This window comes from Pteropus medius, unplaced genomic scaffold, assembly GCF_902729225.1.
Source record: "Pteropus medius unplaced genomic scaffold, Ma_sr-lr_union100, whole genome shotgun sequence".
Classification (NCBI taxonomy): domain Eukaryota; kingdom Metazoa; phylum Chordata; class Mammalia; order Chiroptera; family Pteropodidae; genus Pteropus; species Pteropus medius.
In genome coordinates, this window is record NW_024341756.1 from 561,383 (window position 1) to 582,753 (window position 21,371).

Sequence of the window (21,371 nt, forward strand, 5' to 3'; positions counted from 1 at the left end):
AATGAGTGGAGGGGCATGTCCCCTTGTTTACAAACTGGCAGAGTTTGTCTGAGATTAGATTACGTGTTCTGAAAGCATCTGATGAACACAGCTACATGGGTCTCTGGACCTGATTCTGTTCTTCATTCTCTGAGCAGATTTTAAAGCCAGACTCCATATCCCTAATGTTTAAGCCTTCTTCGAGTTTTCTGTTTCTTAAAAAGTTTTATTTCTTCCAATTATTGTCCATTTTGTCAAAGTTTTCAAATTCTCTGGCATAATAATGGTCTAGTTATTTTTAAATTTTGTTGTATTTAAAATTCTATTCCTTTTTGATTCCTTGTATTATATGCTAATACTTTCTTCATCTTCTTGGTCAGTTGTTCTAGAGGTTTGTTTAATTCTATTAGTATTTTCAAAGAACTAATTTTTTGATTTGGTTGATCTTTTTCTATTTTATCTTTATTTTATATTTCATCGATGTTTGCTCTAATCTTTCTTCTAACCAGGTTTTTATTTTTATTAACTTCTTCATTTAGACCCTAAGAATGTTTTTCTAATAGGTAACATTAAAGATAACAAATTCCCCTAGAAGTACCTTTCAGTGGCATTCCTCAGGTTTTGATGTATATTATTTTCAACAGTGATAAGCAATCATACAGTGTGAATTCTTATGTTCCTCAGTTTTTACACTCAATATTTTGTTTGTGAGATTCATCCATGTTGTTTCCCATAGCTACAATATATTCATTTCCATTGGAATATATAATATTCTATTGAATGACTATATCATGAGTTATTAAGCCTAATGTTGGTGAATGCTTAGATTGTTTCCAATTATTGGTTTTTGTGAATAATGTTTCTGTGATCATTTTTGTACACGACTCTTAAGATATATGTCCACACATTTGTGTTGGGTATATATCTAGGAATTAGATTGCTGAGCCATAGGGTATGCTTATATTAAACTTCAGTCAATGATGTCATCTATTTTCCAAAATATTTGTACAATATAAGCTCTTGCCAATAGTGGTCAGTACCTGCCCCTTGCTCCACAATCTTGTCAATACTTGCTATTGTTAGTCTTTTAAATTTTAGTCATCCTGGTGGATGTGTAATGGTGACTCAAAGAGATATGAATTTAAATTTCCCTGATTACTAATAAGATTAAGCATTATTCATAATAGCCACTTGCATATTCTGTTGTATGAATTCCATGTTCAATTTTCTAGCTTATTTTTCTTTTGATTTGCTTGTCTTTTCCTTATTGATCAGTAGGATATCTTGAGAGGATTAAAGAATTTTGTTTTTAATAAGCATTGTAAATATATTTTCCTACTTCGTGCATTGCTTTTTTACTCTCAGTTATGTCTTCTGATGAACAGATGTTCTTAATTTCAACGTTGTCCAATTTAGCAATCTTTCCCTTTTTCTTGATTATTGCTTTTTGTACCCTATTTAAGAGGTCTTTTCCCACCTCCCAAATCATTCTCCTAAATTATCTTTAATCCACCTGGAATTGATATTTATAGATGATGTGAAGTAGGGGTCAAGTTTTATTTTTTTTTTTCCCACATTGATATCCTATTCCCCCAGTACCATTTATTGAAAACTCCATCCGTTGTTCTAAAGCCTACAATGACAACTTTGTCTAAAATCAAGAGCTCATGCAAGCATGAGTCTCTATTTTGCTCCACTAGTCTCTCTATCCTTGCACCAGGACCACTCTGTCATACAGCTTAAAATAACTTTTATTGGTAGAACAGATCCCTTCACCTTGTCTTCTTAAAGCATACCTTAGTTATTCGCAGGCCATTTCATTTTTATTCTAAGAACTTTTAGAATTAGTTTGTCAAATTCCTCTAAAAACACTGTTGGGATTTCGGCTATGATTGATTGCATTGAATCATAGATCAATGTGGGGATGATTAACATCTTTGTTATATTAAATTCTCCAATCTAAGAACATGATATATTCCTCCAGTTATTTAGGTGTTGTGTTTCTGTGTAGAGCTCCAGCACAGCTTTTGTTAGATTTATTCCTTCATATTTAATTTTTTATGAGTTCATTTATGGTATCATTTAAATTTTTTAAATTAATGGTTTTTGCAGATATATATAATTATTTCTATATTGACCTTTTATCTAGCAACTTTGCTAAAATAATTTATTTATTTAAAAATTTATCCATGGATTCTTTTGGGTTTTCTATGTACATCATAATAGCATCTACAAATAACTACAGTTTTATATTTTTGTCTTCATATTTTAACTTGTTTGCTTAAAAAGGCTAAAGTTAATGATCAATAATCTTCTCTCAAGAAATAAAAGACCTCAGATTATTGTTTCATACCCCATTTTACAGTTATTCTTTTCTAATATTTTAGTTCCAGCTTGTTTATAGAGCAAGAGTTTTTTGATGAGGTCCAACTTCTTAGTTTTTATTAATTTATTTTTTTTAATGGACTGTGCTTTTGCGTCAAGTCTAAGATCTTTGCCTCAGCCTAGACCTAGAAATTTTCTTTTTCTTTTCTTCTTCTTCTTCTTTTTTTTTTTTTTTTAGGCGAGGCAACCCTTGGTTGACCTCAGAGATTGCAAGGACCTTGTCAGCTTACAATCCCTTATTTTTTAATTTTTTACACTTACAGCACCTGGTCTTCTTAGGAGGGAATCTATTTTTCACTGTGAACACCCAAATGCTCCAGCACTATTTGTTGATAAGATTATTCTTCCTTCATTGAATTGCTTTCGAATTTCAGTTTCCACTTGTTCATTGTTAGTACACAGAAATATGATTAATTTTGTGCATTGATTTTATATTATGAGACATTGCTGAACTCATTTCTTAGTTCTGGACTTTTTGTCAAAAGTAAGTTGAGCATATTGTCAGTCTGTCTTCGGGTTCTCTATTCTGTTCCATTGATCTATGTGTGTCTGTCCCTCCACAAAGCTGTATAATATCTCATAGCTTTGATTACTGTACCTATATTGTAAGCCTTAATATTGGATAGGGTGATTCTTCGTACTTTATTTTCCTTTGTCAAGATTCTTGTTATTATCCTAGGGCCTGTGCTTTTCCATATAAATTTTATAATAAGCTTGCTTATGTCTACAAACAACCTCGCTGGGATTTTGATAAAAATTGCATTAAATCTATAAATCAATTTGGGGACAGCTGATGTCTTTCCAATTCATGAACACAATATGTCTCTATATTTTTTAGATATTTCTTGATTTTTTCCATCAACATTTTGTAATTTCAGCATACAGATCCTGTACATGTTTTGTTACGTCTATAATTAAGTATTTAATTTTCTTTGGAATGATTATAAATAGTGTTGCATTTTAAGTTTCAGTTTCCATTTGTTTGTCATTAGTATACAGAAATGTGATTAATTTTTGTCCATTGATCTTATATCCTGAGACATCGCTGAACTCATTTCTTAGTTCTGGATTTTTTCTCGTTCCTTCAGGTTCCTTAATGTTTCTATGTAGGCAATCATGTCATCTACAAATAGAGATACTTTATATCTTCCTTTCCAATTGGCAGTTCTTTAGTTTTATTTCTTTTTCTTTCCTCTTGCAGTGGCTAGAATTTCCAGCACTATGTTGAATAAGAGTGGTAAGAGTAGACATTTTAAGGGAAAGAATCTAGTCTTTCACCATTAAGTGTGATCTAATTTGTGTGTTTTTATAAATCCTCTTTATCAAGTTAAACTAATTCCCCTCTATTCCTAACATGCTGAGAAGGTTGTTGTTTTTTTTGTTTGGTTGGTTTTGTTTGTTTTTGAAATTATTAAGAATGAGTGTTGGATTTTGTCAGATGTTTTTCTTGCATTTACTGACGTGATCACATGAATTTCTCTTTAGTCTGTTGGTATAATTGATGACATTGCATATCTGCAATAAATCCCACTTGCTAATATTGGAATTGGTTTGCTAGTAATTAGTTAAGAAATTTTGTGTCCAAATTCCTTTTCTATTTTTTTTTTTTTTTGGAGTAGATTTTACAAAATTAGTGTTATTTCTTCTTTAAATATTTGGGAGAATTCTCTGGTAAAACTATCAAGGCCTGAAGACTTCTCGTTCAGAAGCTTTTAAATTACAGATTTAAAATTTCTTTTTAATTCTACTTTGAACCTTCTTCTTTGACTCATTTCTTCTAAGTTGAATTTTTGAGCATAAAAAGACAGTAGTCTTTTAGTATCTTCTTAATGACTGCAGGATCTTTTGTGAGTTCCATCTTTTATTTTTGATATTGGTGATCTGTGTATTCTCTCTTTTCATCTGTGTCAGTCTTGCTAGAAGTTTGACGATTTTATTGATTTTTTTGAAGAACCAGATTTTTATTTTATTAATTTATCTTGTTAACTCTGAGAAGAATATATCTGCCAGGAAGGATTTCTTGTAGTTAATCGGGCTCAGATTCATGACCAGTGGCTAGTAGCCATTGTTTATAGAGGTCTCTCATACACACTGCATTTCAAAGAAAAGCTGCAGAGTGGGCTGCCAAGCCTCCTGCCCTGTGCTCTTGCTGTTTGAGTTGACTCTTATAAGGTTGCTCCTAGGGTCAAAATTCGACGAATAGGATTGAGACTTTCCCCGTCCAAAGGAAGCTGTACAACTACATTCTCATTGGCATCTTCACTGATCAATCAGAGCAGCTCCAATCCAACCAATCAGGACTTGATTTTTGGACCAACTTCATCGCTGTCTTGGTGGAACACACTTTCGGTTTCCATAGATGACTAAATTTGCCAGCTGTAATATCAGTGCAGAGCAGAACTATCTCACCAAAGCTGTAAAACCAGAGATGTAACACCAGAGCATCCTTGCCCAGGCCACCTCATGCAAGCTGTTCCACGGCCATGTGTTCCACAGCTGAGCTCTTTCACAATTGAGCTGTTTGCATAAAAACAATTTCTTTCCTCGACACACCCCAAACGGGGAACTCCTGTTGGCATTGAATTGGTGATGACAGCTATTGCTTTTCTGTTTTTAATTTCATTGATTTCTGCTCTTTATTATTTTTTTGCTATAGGTTTATTTCGCTCCTCCTTTTTTCATTCCTTAGATTATTGATTTGAGATCATTTATTTCTAATATAAGCATTTAGTGCTATATGTTTCCTTTTCAGCAGTACTTCAGCTGCATTTCACATATTTTGATATGTTGTATTTTCACTTTCATTTAGTTCCATGTATTTTTTTTTCTTTGAGACTTATTTGACCCATAAGTTATTTAGAGTTGGGTTGCTTAATTTGCATATTTTAATAAAATTCCTTATTGCCTTTATGTCATTGACTTCTAGTGTGAGTACATATTGTCAGAGAGAACAATCTGTATAATATTTATTATTTTAGATTTATTGTAGTTTGTTTTATGACCCCGGATATGGTATGTTTGTGGTGACTATTCAGTGGACACTTGAAAACAAGGTATATTCTGTTGTTGTTGGACAGAGTGTTCTATATAAATACCAATAGGACCTTACTGGTTGACTGTTATTCAAATATATATTCTTGTTGATTTTCTGTCTAGCAGTTCTAACAGTTGCTGAGAAAGAGGTATTGAAATCCCAACTATAATTGTTGATTTATCCATTTTTTCTTTCAGCTCTATCAGTTTTTGCTTCGTGTATTTTGAGGCACTGTTTTTGGTTCATATACATTTAGAGTTTTATGACTTCCTGGTGGATTGATTCTTTTTATCATTGTGTAATATTTCTTTTTGCCTCTAATAATTATTAGTTAATATAGCCACTCCTGCTTTTTAAAAACTAATGTTCACATAGTAAATTTTTTCTACTTCTTTACTTTCAATCTACTTAGGCCATTGAATTTGAAATGAGTTTCTTGTAAACAGTATGTAGTTAAAGTGTGTTTTTGTTTAAATCTACTCTTCCCATCTCTGTTTTTTCAGATTGTATATTTAGACTATCTACATTTCAGGTTATTGTTGATATTTTTGAGCATAAACCTGCCATTTTATTATTTATTTCCTGTTTGTTTTCTCTGATTCTCATTCCCGTTTCTCTGTTATTCTCTTCCTGTGTGTTACTTGAATAATTTTTAGTATTTCATTTTGATATATTTATAATGTTTTTGAGTGTGTTTCTTTGTATAGTTTTCATTTTGGTTGCTCTGGATATTACAAAATATATATTTGACTTATCACGGTGTGCTGGTATCAAAATTTTACCTCTTAAAGTGAAATGTAGAAACCTTCTTTCATTTAGGTCTATTTACCTTCCCTAATTTTATAAATCATTGTCTTGTGCATCAGATGATATTATAATTTTTGTTTCAATCTTTAAATATGATTTATAAAACCCACGAGAAAAAGGATAATCTATTGTTTGTGCATTTCTGACTTTCTGTTGTTCTTTCTTTCTTCCTGATGTTCCATAATTTCTTCTTTTATAATTTCTTTCCTGTTTGAGATCTTCCTTTAGCCAATTTTCAAGGATATGTCTTAAGGTGAAAAATTATTTGTTTTCTTTCATCTGAGAATATCTTTCCTTCTTCATTTTCGAGGGATATTTTATAGGATATAGAATTTTTGGTTGACAGTTTTTTTTTTTTTCAGCATTCCAAAAGTGTACCAATTCTTCCTGGCTACCATGGTTTCAAATGAGGTAAGGCATCATTTCTTTCTGGATGTTTTCAATATTTTTTTGTCTTTAGTTTTAAGAAGTTTAACTATAATAAGTGTTTTTGTGGTTTTTTGGAGGTTTACCTTGCTTGTGGTTATTGTTGTTTCTTGAATCTGTAGGTTTATATCTTTTATTAAAATGAGACTTTTCATCCATTATTTCTTCAAATACTCTTTCAGATTTCTTTTTTCTCTCTTTCTGAGACTCTGATAATATGGAGATTGAATTTTTTCTTATTGTCCCACAGGTATCTGAGGCTCTGTTTATTTTTTTCAGTCAATTTTTTTTATTATTATTTATATGGGTAAATTCTGTTGATCTGTCCTCAGATCATAGATTTCATCCTCTATCATCTCTACTGCTGAGTCCAACCAGCAAGTTTTTAATTTCTGTTATTATATTTTTCAATTCTATATTTTTTCTTTTGTTCTTTTTTATAACTTCTATTTATTTTTTGGTATTTTCTATTTTTTCATGTATTATTAATTTTTATGATGGCTCCCTTAAAGTCCTTGCCAAAATATATCAACATCTGATTTATCTCAGTTTTGGTGTCGTTGGATTGTCTTTTGTCATTCAAGTTGTTATTATCCTAGTTCTTGGTATGATGGATCTTTTCTATTTTTTAATATCCTGGACATTTTGTCTATTATATTAGAAGACTCTGATTTCTATTTAAAATTTCTATTTTAGCAGACAATTACCTTGTTTGAGTTTAGTATATTTTTGTGGACTGTGGTCCCAATGACAGTTTAATTTTCAGACACTTTATGGTGTTGTTATTTTAATTGGCTTGGTTTAGCTGATGCTTCCAGGTTCCCATTGGTACCTGCTGTTGCTACCTAGAGGCTTGAAGGATTTCCCTAGACTTGTTAGTCTATTGTCACTCAGTGGAGGTGGGGTGTTTCAGGATCACAGGAACAAAGATTTTCTGGTTGCGGCCCTGTTGTGGCAGGATCTCTCCTGCTTTTCGGGAACAGGAAGTGCCTCCCAGGTTAGGTACTTGTTGTGGGATTCCCTCTGCCAGTGGCTTTCCCCTGCCCTACTATTTCTGCACAGGGAAGTGAGTGTCAGGCCCACAAAGCAGGTGAATGCTTCTCCTGGCCACTTACTGATAGTGGGCTCCCAATCTATCCCCCTTGCTTGTGGTACTGAGTTCTAGGAAAGATCTATGAGGGAACCTGTTGTCTAATAATGTGAATCCCCATGACTGCATTGGAGACTCATAAGGTTCTTGATGTTACACCAGTAGAAACATTGTGTGTTGGATTTAAAAGTACAAAGAAAATATAAAATGAAAGGTGGTTGTTAGACTCCCAAAATTCTATAGGCAAGAAATAGGCAGATTAAACTCCCCTTTAAGAAAAGGAAAGGATGACTTTGAGGGCAAAACCACTAGCCGAGAGGGCTGAGCTTTGAGGCACAGAGGATTAGTCCCAGACCTTGAAACAAAATGGAATTTGCCTGGCTTGACTTTAAAATTGCTTTGGACAGCTGACTTTTTTTTTCCTCTTATTTTATTCTGTTTTGAATAGAAATTTCTATAACTGTTATCGTAGTGCTGTCCCACAATTTCATTTTGAAAGACGATAACTTGTTTCTTGAGTTTCACAGGTTCAAAAATAAAGAGAAACTGTGCCTCAAGATGGATCATCCCCAAAGCCTCACACACACCTGATTTAGATAATATAATTTTAAACTTTTGAACTGGTAAGATTTACATGAGATTTTTGGGCTTTGAGTTGATACTATAATGGGTTAATAATTTGGAGGACTATAGGATGGAATGTATTTTGCATGTGGAATAATTGTTTCTCTTTGTGGGCCTGAGAGTGGACTGTGGTAGGCAGAATAATGGCCCCTCAAAATGTCCACATCATAATCCCAGAACCTATGAATATGTTATAATAAATGGCAAAAGTTAAAAATGCAATTTAAATGTTAATCAGTTGATCTTGAGATGAGACATCATTCCGGATTATCTAGGAGCATCCAGTATAATCACAAAGATCCTTTTAAATGGAAGGTGAAAGCAGAATAGAGAAAGAGATGGAAGCAAGAAAAGTACTCAGTCTGATGTTGCTGGCTCTGAAGATGGAAGAAACAGGTCTGGAGCCAAAGAATGTGGGTGGCCTCCAGAAGATGGGAAAGGCATGGAGAACGATCCCCATCTGGAACCTCCAGAAGAAATGCAGCCCTAGTCCTGCTGACACCTTGAGAAAATTCAGTGAAACCAATTTCAGACTTCTGATGTTCGGAACTGGAAGATAATAAATTTGCATTTTCTTAGGCCACTAAATTTGTGGTAATTTATTATAGCAGCAATAGGGAACTAACATCTTGATGCAGGACAGGAAAATTTCTGTTATGGTGCGAACGATTCTAAGGCCCACGGAGCCAATTGAGATTATGAGCCTTTATTAGCCAGCCGGCGACTGACTCTCTACCACGCAGGGTTAGAGGAGATCAGCCCTGAGCTCCCAAAAGAGGCAGTTTATAAAGCCTAGAACCATACCCTGGTTTAACATCAAACAAGCAAAAAGATTAACCACACCCTAGTTAACATGAAACAAGCAAGCAGATTACAGAAGCAGAAGTTGGCAGTTAGCATATCTTTGCCCAGAGCCACACCTTTAACAGTTTGATTAACATTTTTAATTCTCTTGCCTCCTTCCTACATTAATCTGATGTTGTAGGAGTGATTTCTGTAGATTAAGGACTGAACCTTCTCTGGTTGCCTTCTGTTGCAAGATTGCCGGTTGGAAACATAGGTAGCTTTCTTTTTTGGGGGAGGAGAGATAAGACTTCCTGCCACTGTACTGTATTTCCATTTCTGGGGTCCAAATGAGTTTACCTCTTTGTTACCACCTACCAGAGTTTCCTTTGGTTACCTCTTTCATTATTTCCAGGGTTTATAGTTGTATGTAGAGGGAAGAATCAATAAAAATAAGACTAAGCCATTTCGTTCTGACCAGGTTTCCAACTTACTTTTATTCATTCAAAGTTATTGTTATTATAATCACTACTGTATTATTATTACTAATGTATTCAGCTAAAGTTTTATAAAAATACCCATATATTTACAGTGTTTTTCTACACCATTGTTACCGGAGAGTGGGGTCCTCTCCCGGTGCATTGTCAAGGTTCTTGATGTCTTGAACAAAGAATTGAGCGAGACACTGAACTACAGTAGAAAAGAAAAGTTTTATTAGAAGGGAAAGTACAAATCTGTTGCGGGAAGTGACACCCAATGGAGGAATTCAGACACTCAGACAACTTTGTTAGAGGAAGGAGAATTTAATGCCGGCCGATGGAGGAATTCAGACACTCAGACAACTTTGTTAGAGGAAGAATTTAATGTTGGCGGAGAGCATGGGGCATGGTTAGATTGCTTACAGCTTATATACCCTTGCAGTGTCCATGCAAGGGGTGTGTGATTCTTTTGTCTGAGGTTTACATGTCCCTCCTTACTCGAAGTGGAGAGGGGCAGCTTCGGATGGGGGGCTGCGGGGGAGGAATTTCCAGACCCTTGATGTTATCAGCACCTTTATCGGATTCTTGAACAAAGAGATGGCACTCCTAGGCTTACAGACAGGGAGCAGCATTCATTGATGTCTGCGTCCGCTCAGAAGGTTCCTTATCCAAAGGCTGAGCTCTCACGGTAACATAGCAAACAGTTCCACAGTCTTGACATTCCTATACAGCTACAGATATAGAGAAGGGGCTGGACAATCATTGAGGTGGGGGAAGTAGCTGTGGAAAACATGTTAACTGAAGAACATAGGGAAGAATGGAGGAAGAGAGAGAGCAGTTTTAACCAGCTGAGTCGGTTATTTCTGCAGGCCCTTTCCTTTGCATCTATTTTTACTTTCAGATACCTCCTCTCCTCTCTCACTTCCAGATGTGGAAGTGGGCCTGAGCAAGAAAAGTGTGGCTCAAAAGGCCTGGTAACAAAGACTTCAGGGTTTTTATCACTTTTGCTGAGGGTGGTTACTTTTCTTAGAGGAGTGGGCTTCCTTGATTGACAACTAAGATCGACAGGACTCAATGATTCATCATTTTGCTTTCTGCACATTTTATTCCCAGAATTCTGTCTGTTATAATATTAATAAACTTCTGGGCATATGCATCATATTATAATTATGGTAAGAGATTCAGGTGAGTCGATTGCGTAGGTGTGAGTGACTGGGTTAAAGTGGTACCTAAATTTCTGCCTACTTTGTGTGAGTTAAAAAAAATGCCTTCTGGCTTACTTAAATTGTGGGCAGATTGGAGCGGACCCCTTCTAAGATAGGATGACCTCAGTGTCTTTGCAGGCAGACCCGAAACTCCCTAACTAACTTTCTTGCCTACCTTTTTTTCTAAGAGCCATGAACCCCCTTATTATTAGCATGGATGTTGAGGGACCGGAGGTCTCTTCTTCTGTATCTGCTTTCTGCTGAGAATGGCCATAGTCCCTGCCTACAGGAGTTTATGGAGCTCTTTCCCTTTCTGCCTCAGTCAGGGTGGGGTCTTGGGTTTCTTGCTGAAGTGCCACCTCAGTCCCTAGACAAGGAAAAGTAAATACTGTTGTAGCCGCCAGCCCCTGAAAGACACACGGACCACCAGGAATTAGTGAGTCATAGGAATCACACTCTTTATTCAGCCAGCTAGGTCTGCCAGGGGTACGCAGACCCCAAATTAAGCAGCCCCGAAATGTAGAGGTACAGGGTTTTTAAGCCCAAAATCCCATTCTTTATTCTATCTGAACACAAAGGTCTATTTTTCTCCTATTCACTACCTGTCAACCTATAGGTTGGGGTGTGTAAGCGGGGAGTACAGAAGCAGAAAGCTTGTTATCAGAATGTTATGTCCCTATGATCAAAAGCCTTTAGTTGCCATGGCAATAGTCAAACAGTAATTTTTCTACAAGTAATAAATCTCAAGTAGTCATTCTTCAGCTACCACATTCCCCACTGGCCTTAGCAAAAATCAAATCTTTGATTCTTCATGAGGAATTTGTTCATAGCCTCTAGTCTGTAATACTAAAAGTCTAATGGAATTAATTTTTTTCCTTATATATGTAAACAAGAAATTAAGGAAACATGGGCCAAAAGTTAACAAAAGGAGGAGGATGATTAAAGGTTCAGCTACAGTAGATAGAAGAGTTGTTAGCCATGGTGACCATTTGAACATCCTATGAAACCAGTTATTTGATTCTAGTCTCTGTTTTTCCCTGGCATCCAAATTTCTCTGTACTAGTCATAAGCCTTCTCTAATTACTACAGAGTTATTGGCATAGAAGCAACAGGTTTCACCCAGCGCCATAAATAACCCATCTTGTTTTAAGAATAATAAATTTAAACCTCTTCTATTTTGGAGGACTACTTCCGCTAGTGAATCGACTTGAAGTTCCAGCCTGCTGATGGTGTCTTTTAAGGTCTTGATATCCTTATCTATCTGTATTCCAATTTCACGTAATTCATGTTTTCCCTTGATGAGAGCAGTAGTGCCTACCACCGCTGAGCCCGCTATTCCGAGTCCTACAAGAAGGAGTACTAAGACTGGTACGGCCCGTTTCTGTAACCTGTCCTGATGGAAGAAGTGGAGTCTGCCTTCCGGCCCATTGTAAAGGAACACTTGGGGGAGCACAAAGACTAGGATACAAATATTAGCCTCACTTGAGTTGAAAAGAACAGCTGCAGCACAGTGAGTGAGCCCACTATCGCATGCTAGCCAAGTATTATTTGGAGCCTTATAGTATTTACTCCCTGAGGTAGTGCTATGCTTTGATAGTACAATTACAGTTATCGAAGTAAGGTGACTGTGTCAACAGCTTGGAATAATTTTTTGAAATCAGGCAAGTTCCTTTTCCTCGTATGTCTCCCAAGGTGAGTCGAGGAGTTTCCCATTCACAGTCATGTGTGCTGCTGAGCTCAGTTAGGTTTAAGGGAGTTCCTACCCCGACATAATAAGGGGTTTTGGGTTTAGGCACAACCAACAATCCTGCCCTATGTCTGGGGAGGTCTTATTTAAGACCTTGTGTTTTGTTGTTAACATAGTTATTAATTTTCCTTCGGGTTCTGGTTGCAGCTGGTCAAATGCCTGGGGTTTAATAGCTGTTAGGCTACTACCTGAAGAGGCTAGAGCCGGAGTCGGGGTTGCCCGGGAAACAGGAGTTCTCTCAGATGTAAGACTTTGAGGTAGTCCTGGAATTAGAAGTGGTTTGTTGGGCCCTATAGGGTGAGCTTTTCTGGGAGGGTCCTTAACCTGTATAGTAAAATATAATCCTGAGTCATACCCAGTTTTATACAATCTGATACCCTAGGTCTATCCTGTGAGCCAATAGTGTTGTCCCCCAAGGCTACCGGTTTTGATGGTGATTATGAGGGGATTGTAAGACCCAAGAGAGCATGTAGAGGGGGTTGGTCCTCTTATTAACTCAATATGATTATCATTCTGTTTTTTATAATTATCTATAGTAGAGATAGTTTCACAACCCCAGTTAGCACAAGAAAATTGGCCTTTTCCCTCACAGTTGAGTCCCCTATTCCTCATGCTGCCAGATATTCCTTGAGGACAAATATAGAGCCCTATTCCTAAGAGGCTTTTCTCAGCCAATAATATGCCACAGCCAGGTCCCCCTTTGTAGCCTAAGTATGCTCCACCCCCTACGAAAGCTCTACCTATGAAAGATCCCGATCCAAGTTGGTGTCCGGCCGTTGCAATGGTGAGGGGATCTCTGGCAAGCCGGCATAGGTCCACTCGGATCTCTGGAGTACTGTGGCTGGTGATGTTTTGGGCAACAATCTCACTGGTTTCAGTTACTATAAGTTCCCACACTCTAGGCTGGTGTATGTTTCTGTATGTCTGGGCCAAAGAGGAAAAAAAGGAAGAGACAAAGGATTAGACCTATGTACGCTTGAGTTCAATCTTAAGGGCCCATCTTCCTGAGCTGTCCACTCTCGTGCTGCCTTCACGTGGGAGTGATGGATCCATGATGGGATGCCGTCTACTTTAACTGCGGTGGGCGTCGTCAGGTAGACAGTGAAGAGTCCTTTCCACTTGGGTTCTAGTCCTTTGGAAGTGAACTTCTGGATCCACGCAGAGTCCCCAGGCTGAAACTGATGGGGAAGTCCGTCCTCCGGAGCTGAGTGGGCAGCACGAACCTGGGACCACATCTCCTGTACACTTCGAAGGGCCTGTAAAGACTTAAGTAAGACAAGCTTACGTAACTCTGCTTTTTTCTCATCTTTTATTCTAGGTACTAAAGGAGGGGGTTTTCCAAAGGAAATCTCAAATGGGGTACATCCATTAATATATGGAGTACACCTGGCTCGGAGAAGAGCAAAGGGGAGAAGTTCTACCCAGTTTCCACCAGTTTCTAATCCTAACTTGACTAATGTCTCTTTTAGGGTCCGATTCATTCACTCTATTTGGCCCGAACTTTGGGGCCAGTAGGCGCAGTGGAGTTTCCATCGCAAATTTAGGTAGCTAGCTAATTGCTGTGACACCTTTGCTACGAAGGCTGGCCCATTATCTGACCCTACAGTTCCAGGAAGACCAAATCGAGGGAGGATTTCTCGTAATAGTTTCTTAGTAATTACTAAGGCAGTCTCTTTCCTGACGGGGAAGGCCTCTACCCATCCTGAAAAGGTGTCTATAAAAATAAGTAAATATTTGTAGCCCCCCACAGTCGGGGTTAGCTCAGTGAAATTGACCTCTCAGTGGTCCCTCGGATAAGTTCCTCTTTCCCTATGCCTAGGTTCTTCTATTTTCCCCTTCTTTGGATTAACTTGGGCACAAGCTGGGCATCGTGAGGCAATCTCCTCTGCGGTTCTTCTCCCTTCTAACAAGTGAAAGTAGGGGTCTAAAGCTTAGAGCATCTTAGTTCACCCTAGGTGTGTGGTCTGGTGTAATTGGTGGAAGAGAGTCCTTCCCAGGGCCGGTGAGAGCCCGATTTTTCCATCTGGGGTCGTCCATCATCCCTGTTGGTTCCTATATGTCCTCTTCCACCGTATAGGTCGGAGACGGAGGCAGTTCTGGGTAAGAGACAACAGTCAATAGATGTGGTGGGGGCCCCACTGGCCTTGTGGCCGCTCTTCTTGCCTCTGTATCAGCTCGTCAGTTTCCCTCAGCCTCAGGATTCTTCCCTTTTTGATGCCCTTTACAATGAACAATAGTCAGAGCCTTAGGCATCCATATGGCTTCGAGTAAGGCTAAGATCTCCTCCTTGTTCTTGATATCCTTCCCAGCTGAAGTCAGAAGCCTTCTTTCCTTGTAGATGGCTCCATGTACATGTGCAGTGGCAAAGGCATATCGGCTGTCTGTGTATATTGTGACTGCCTTGTCCTTTCCCCATTTTAGTGCCTCAGTGAGGGTGATGAGTTCGGCTTTTGGAGCAGAAGTCCCATGGGGAAGAGCCTGTGACCAGATAGTGTCAGTTAGAGTAACAACCGAGGCCCCCGCGTACCGCCTACCTTCTTGCATGAAGCTGTTCCCGTCCGTAAACAGAACTTCATCGGCCTCAGGCAGAGGGGAGTCCTTGAGGTCTGGCCGTGAGGAACACACAGCATCAGTGAAATCTATGCAATTATGAATGGGGGTCTGGGGGTCTGGGTCTGGCAACAAGCTGGCTGGGTTAAGGACAGTGGCTTTGGAGAAGCTGATCCTTGGCTGGTCGAGGAGGAGAGCCTGGTATTGAGTGATTCTAGAATTAGTCATCCATCATTCTGGGCTACTGTGGAGAAAGGCTTCTACTGCATGAGTGGCAGTAATGTTCAGACTTTGCCCAAGGGTGAGTTTGTCAGCTTCTTTGACTAGGAGAGCCATTGCTGCTATGGCTTGTAGGCAGGGTGGCCATCCAGAGGCCACCGTGTCTAGTCTCTTTAATAGATAGGCCATTGGTCGACGCCATGGGCCTAGCGTTTGGGTTAGGACCCCTTTTGGTGATTCCCTTGGTCTCACTTACAAAAAGATGAAATCCCTTGGTGATGTCTGGAAGAGCAAGGGCTGGTGCTGATATGAGTGCCTGCTTGAGAAGGTCAAAGGCCTTCTGTTCTGTCTCTGTCCAATTGAGAGCCTGATTTCCTCCTGTTGTTGAGTACAGGGGCTTTGCAATTTCTGCAAACCCAGGAATCCAAAGTCTGCAATAGCCCGCCGCCCCGAGGAATTCTCTTACTTGTCTCTTGGTGGTAGGTACCGGAATCTGAAGAATGGCTTCAATCCTCTGCCGGGATAGAGTCCGTTTTCCTCCTTCGAGTGTATACCTGAGGTAGGCCACCGACTGGGTGCATAGCTGTGCCTTCTTAGCCAAGACCCGGTACCCAAATGCCTCTAGGGTGCCGAGTAGGTCCCTGATTGCCGCGAGGCAGATTTCCTCGGTTTCAGCTGCTAATAATAAATCATCAACATATTGGAGTAATGTACAGTCAAGATTATGCTAATGGAAAGGTCGAAGATCTGCACTTAGGGCCTCATCAAATAGGGTAGGAGAATTTTTGAATCCTTGTATACGCGTCCAGGTTAGTTGGCCCGAGAATCCCCACTTTGGGTCTGTCCACTTAAAGGCAAAAATAGGCTGGCTGCTAGGGGCTAAGGGAATGCTGAAGAAAGCATTGTGGGGAGTCACTTATGGACATGTGAAATTGTATAACAAGGAACAAGGATATTTGTGTACTTGGCAACAATGTAAGAAGTTGAGATTGTAAAGCACTGGGAAAAACCGGGAGGTAACTGTTCACATAGCAGTCACTGCACATTCCTTGCAATAGTTTAGCAGAGAGTTCTGAGTTGTGAGAATCTCATTGTTCTACTAGATATAGTAATCTGGCTAACCTTGATTCTTGACTACTGTCTTTCTTATTGTAATGTTATAAATAGTGTGTTCTAAATAAACTCGGGGACACAGACACAGCTTGATTCTGTGATCCCTCCTGCAATTCTGTCTGTCTTCTTTCTTTTCCTCAGTCCATGCTCCCCCTTTCAGGTACCCTCAATTACTTCGTCGGCTGGCTTCCGACAAAGCATCCTTTAAATCTAATACGGTATAAACAGTTCTCTCAGGAGGTAACAAGCTTACGAGAGTGTACAGGTTGGGTACAGTTGGGTGGATGGTTTCAACCCTCTTGTTCACTTCTCTTAAGTTTTGTACTGTCTGGTAGTCCTGAGTACCAGGCTTCTGGACTGGGAGCAAGGGAGTGTTTCATGGCAATTGGCACGGCACGAGAATCCCCGCTTCCCGTAGCTGCTGGATATGTTTTCTTATACCAATTTTGGCATCTTGGGCAATTGGGTATTGCTTAACTCAGACAGGGGTTGCAGTAGCATTTAAACTCAATACTACCAGGACTTGGTGCTTAGCCAACCCTGGGGCATTGTTTTCAGCCCATACTCCTGGATATTCTACCAGGAGTCTGCCTAGTAATGTCCCCATGCACGGGTCTACATTTTCTTCCTTCTCATAGAGTAGGTACTCTTTGGATAGAAGACAGGTAATTAAGATAGTTGACGGGGCAGACATGGACATCTGAGGGGTACTATCACCGAATGTAATAGTAGCCCGTAGCTTTTGGAGTAGGTCTCTACCAAGAGTGGAGCTGGACATTCTGGAATTACGAAGAAAGAATGGGTCACTATTCCTCACCCCAGATCTACAGTCCTTTCAGTGGTCCATAGGTATTTTTGTATTTTACCTGTGGCCCCTTGGACGGTGGTCTTTCATTTGGAGATTGGTCTCCCTGGGTCGAGTAACACTGAGTGGGTAGCCCCTGTGTCCACCAGGAAGTTAACAGTTTTGTCCCCAATTTTTAAGGCAACCCTGGGCTCCTGGGGGCTTAGTGTGTAGGAGCCCCGGCCTCATCAGTCCTCTTCCTCAGTGCAAAGGACTTTAGTCTTGCGGTTTTCCTGGTCTTTCGCATTTCTCTCAGGACATTCATTTTTCCAATGGCCCTCCTTGCAGTAGGCACATTGATTTTTCCCTAGAGGTGTGTAACCTTTACGTGGGCCTCTTTCTGATCTCCCTTGTCTTGCCCTAGTCTTCCCTGATCTCTCCTCCTGCATGGCTGCTACCATTATTTTAGCCATAAGTTTGGGGTCATCTGGTGCCTCCCTGTTGTTAAACACCTTCTGGGCTATTTCAACGAGTTGGGATAGATTCATCCCTGCAAAACCTTCTAATTTCTGCAATTTATGCCGGATGTCAGGGGCTGCCTGAGTAGCAAAGGCTACATTAATTGTCTGCTGGTTTTCAGGGGCCTCAGGATCAATGGGGGTGTATACCCGGTACGTCTCCTGTAGCTGTTCAAGAAACACTCTGGGGCATTCCTGAGGTCCCTGTATAACTTCAGTTACCTTAGAAAGGTTAGTTGGCTGACGAGCAGCCATCCTAATTCCCCCAATTAGAAACTGGTGATACCAATCTAATGCCATTCTCCCTGCCTGAGAATTGTGCCCCGAGTCTGGGCAGGTAGAGGGAAATTCCTCCTCAATCTGTTCCCGTGCTTCTTCAACCCTCCTCCCTCCCACAGCTATCTTTTGTGCTTCTGCCCGCCCGTATGCGTCTATGTTCTTCCGCAGTGAAGAGGGTAACTAAAAGCTGTTGACAATCGTCCCAGGTGGGGTGGTGAGTCTGAAAGACACTCTCTAAGAGTCCCATTAATGCTTGGGGTTTCTCAGAGTAAGGCGAATTCTGTGCCTTCCAGTTGTACGGGTCACTAGTCGAGAAAGGCACGTAAACCATAAAGGGCCTGTCAGTACGATGCCCCTGGGGTGGTGCTTCTCGCAAGGGAAGAATGGCCAGGGTAGCGGTATCAGCTGGTGCCTTGCCCAGAGCAGGGGCAGGAGGCCCATAAGGATTACCTGTTCTCGTCCGCCTCCAGGGAGGTGAGGCGGTGCTATTGGGCCTCTGTTGTCCTGGATTACAGGGTGGGAGAAGGTCATTGTCCTCCAGTGGAGATTGGAGGACTGAAGGACTGGGCTGTTTTGGAGTTCCAGTTGCTGCATGTTTAGGGGTACCCACAACTAAAACTCGCACCCCTAGAGAGAGGGCACACTGGCGGAGTCAAGGAGGGGGATTCTGAGCAAGATTTAACCATTGATCAATGTAGGGAAACTGATCGGGGTGTCCCGGGTCTCCTGTGACAATCTTCCAAACATTTCTCATCAAACCTTTGTCAAAAGAGCCCTCTGGAGGCCAGTTTACACCAAAAGACAGCCACTCAACTTCACACAATGTTCTTAGTCTGCTTGGAGAAAACTTTATGCCATAATCAGCTCCCTCTACAAACCCTTCTCTGAAATATCGTAGGAGACAACCCAAGGATGTCTTCTGTGAACTCAGGCTTCCCCCATCGCTTGCGCAGAAAACACAAAACAGACACTCAGACAAAAACAATCAAACACTCAAACAAGAACAATTACTGGGGTGTAGGTGGACCCAGAGAGTTATGGCTTTGAGCAAGTTCATTAACCTCCCCGAGAATCACAATCTCATAGAAGTCCGCCATCTACAACCTAGACAAGACCAGAGACAATAAACAAAACCTGACAACAGGGCACAGGAGGCAGCGATATGACTGCGTCCAGTCTCTCCACGGACCCCCACTGACTGGTCAACAGAAACAGGAAGGTACCTTTTATCCAGACACCGAGGCCTCAGAGATTCCAGATTCCTGTCGGGACCAGGAACAAAGAGCGTGTCCTAAAAGTTGCATCCTTGACAATTGCATTAACCCCGTCATGGCATTCAAGGGCCCTGGAACATCTCAGGTTGGCCATACCTTTGAATCCGTAACAGGGACAGCAACCGCTTCGGAGGCCGGTCCAGTCTTAGATCCCAGGGCCACTCCCTGAGATCTCGCTGGGGCCTCCAAATGTTGTAGCCGCCAGCCCCTGAAAAACACATGGACCACCAGGAATTAGTAAGTTATAGAAATCACACTCTTTATTCAGCCAGCTAGGTCTGCCAGGAGTACGCAGACCCCAAATTAAGCAGTCCCGAAATGTAGAGGTACAGGGTTTTTAAGCCCAAAATCCCATTCTTTATTCTATCTGAACACAAAGGTCTATTTTTCTCCTATTCACTACCTGTCAACCTATAGGTCGGGATGTGTAAGCAGAGAGTACAGAAGCAGAAAGCTTGTTATCAGAATGTTATGTCCCTATGATCAAAAGTCTTTTGTTCCCATGACAATAGTCAAACAGTAATTTTTTGTTGTGACCGGAATAACCAGACTCAACCTGAGTGCTTTGATTATAGAGGCAGTTTATTAGCCGGCGGCTGTCCTTCCAAAGGAGCAGCCCCGAAATGCCAAGGTACAAGGTTTTTAAGCCCTAAATCCCATTCCTCATTCTGTCTTAAACACAAAGGTCCATCTTTCTCCTATTCACTACCTGTCAACCCACTGGTCAGGTGTGCGAGTGGGGAGTACAGAAGCAGAAAGCTTGTTGTTAGAATGTTATGTTCCTATGGGTGATTGCCTATGTTCCCATGGGCAATAGTCAAACAGTAATTTTCAGCTTATATACAATTGATTATTTTTCATGCCACGCAAGTAAGCAGGGTTACACAGGCTAAAACTGGCAGTTAGCGTATGAGCTCATTGTTACAAGTTTCATGATTAACAGAATGCAGTTAGGGGTTCCAGAAACTAGGCCTAAGGTATAGACTTCCTTTGTCCAGTTTCAGGTTTTAATTATCCTTTAACCCTTTCACATTTCTGTGACCTTTTCACTAGTGTGTCATCACATTTTCTACAAGTAATAAATCTCAAGTAGTCATTCTTCAGCCACCACAATACAAACTTGTTATTTAAATCATACATCTATTAATTTCTATTATTAATTTGCCTATTAAGTGAGTAAAGGGAAACAGACTTGGTTAATACGTTTCTTAAAGAGTAAAAAGAAAGACCTTTGGCTTAAAGTCCCCTCCCGCCCCAGACTCTAAGGACCCTGCCTGGCTTAACATCATTTCTACTTAACAATGGGCTGATGACCTTTATCAATAGCCAGAGGATCTGAGTCGCTAGGGCAGTTATCAGGATTTGAGGGAGAGGGCTTTTTTTTCCAAAGAAAGGAGGGAAGAAAACTTAACTAGGTTTACTAAAAAGATTAACTCTGCAACTAAAAAGATTAACTCTGCAAGAGATGTCCCATTTCATTTCCTGCTAAAAGATCTTACAAGCGAAGTCTCGTCTCACTTCTACCAGTCCAAACTTTAACAAGAGAGAGGAAACCAAACTTCTTCATTGTGTAAACCACTGTTATTTTGGTCTTTGTCAAAGCAGCTAGATGATTGTAACGAATATAGCAAGCAGCATTGTTGAACACACATCACTGTAGTGTGCCGGGATTCTCAAACAGAGAGACGGGACACCAAGGATATAAGCAGGAAGCAGCATTTATTGATGCCGGTATCAGCTCAGCAGATTCTTATCCAAAGACTGAGCCCCGATTGTAACATGATGTGCAGTTTTATACCATCTTGTACTTCCACATTCCTACACAGCTATAGATATTACATACATTGATTGGCTGCCAACCTACAAGGAAGCTGGCTCAATCGTTTAAGCAGGTTTTCGGACTACTGCATCAGGCAGAGTCCTGGGAAGGGGGGAGCAGTCAAGAACTAACTCGTTCGAGTAGGAAATGGTCAGGCAGTGTCAGCCTGCCAGAGTAGTAGTTAGGTGTCCATTACTCCCAATCCTTTTCCTATAACACACACTCAGATTTAATTTTTTATAATGTAATGGTATGA

The 21,371-nt window shown here is 40.2% G+C and overlaps 1 protein-coding gene and 1 long non-coding RNA gene across 6 annotated transcripts in view; one reads left to right on the plus strand and one right to left on the minus strand.

The window, feature by feature from the left end:
• Positions 1–9,082, plus strand: part of LOC120594589 (uncharacterized) — a 30,799-nt gene extending 21,717 nt beyond the window's left edge. For 3 of the 5 annotated variants that reach the window (XR_005650638.1, XR_005650635.1, XR_005650633.1), the window contains 3 exons: positions 6,568–6,616; positions 8,249–8,344; positions 8,621–9,082. This is a non-coding gene — a long non-coding RNA (uncharacterized LOC120594589). Of the gene's footprint in view, positions 1–6,567; positions 6,617–8,240; positions 8,345–8,620 lie in introns of all 5 variants that reach the window. The other 2 variants (XR_005650637.1, XR_005650634.1) reach the window with 1 other exon arrangement.
• Positions 9,083–12,943: 3,861 nt separating this feature from the next.
• Positions 12,944–18,616, minus strand: LOC120594858 (uncharacterized). Its single transcript, XM_039853032.1, has 5 exons — positions 18,473–18,616; positions 17,614–17,911; positions 16,695–16,798; positions 15,795–16,055; positions 12,944–13,483 (listed from the first exon to the last, which is right to left on the minus strand). Exons 1-5 carry the CDS (start codon positions 18,614–18,616, stop codon positions 12,944–12,946), a joined length of 1,347 nt encoding a protein of 448 aa, XP_039708966.1.
• Positions 18,617–21,371: the final 2,755 nt, after the last annotated feature.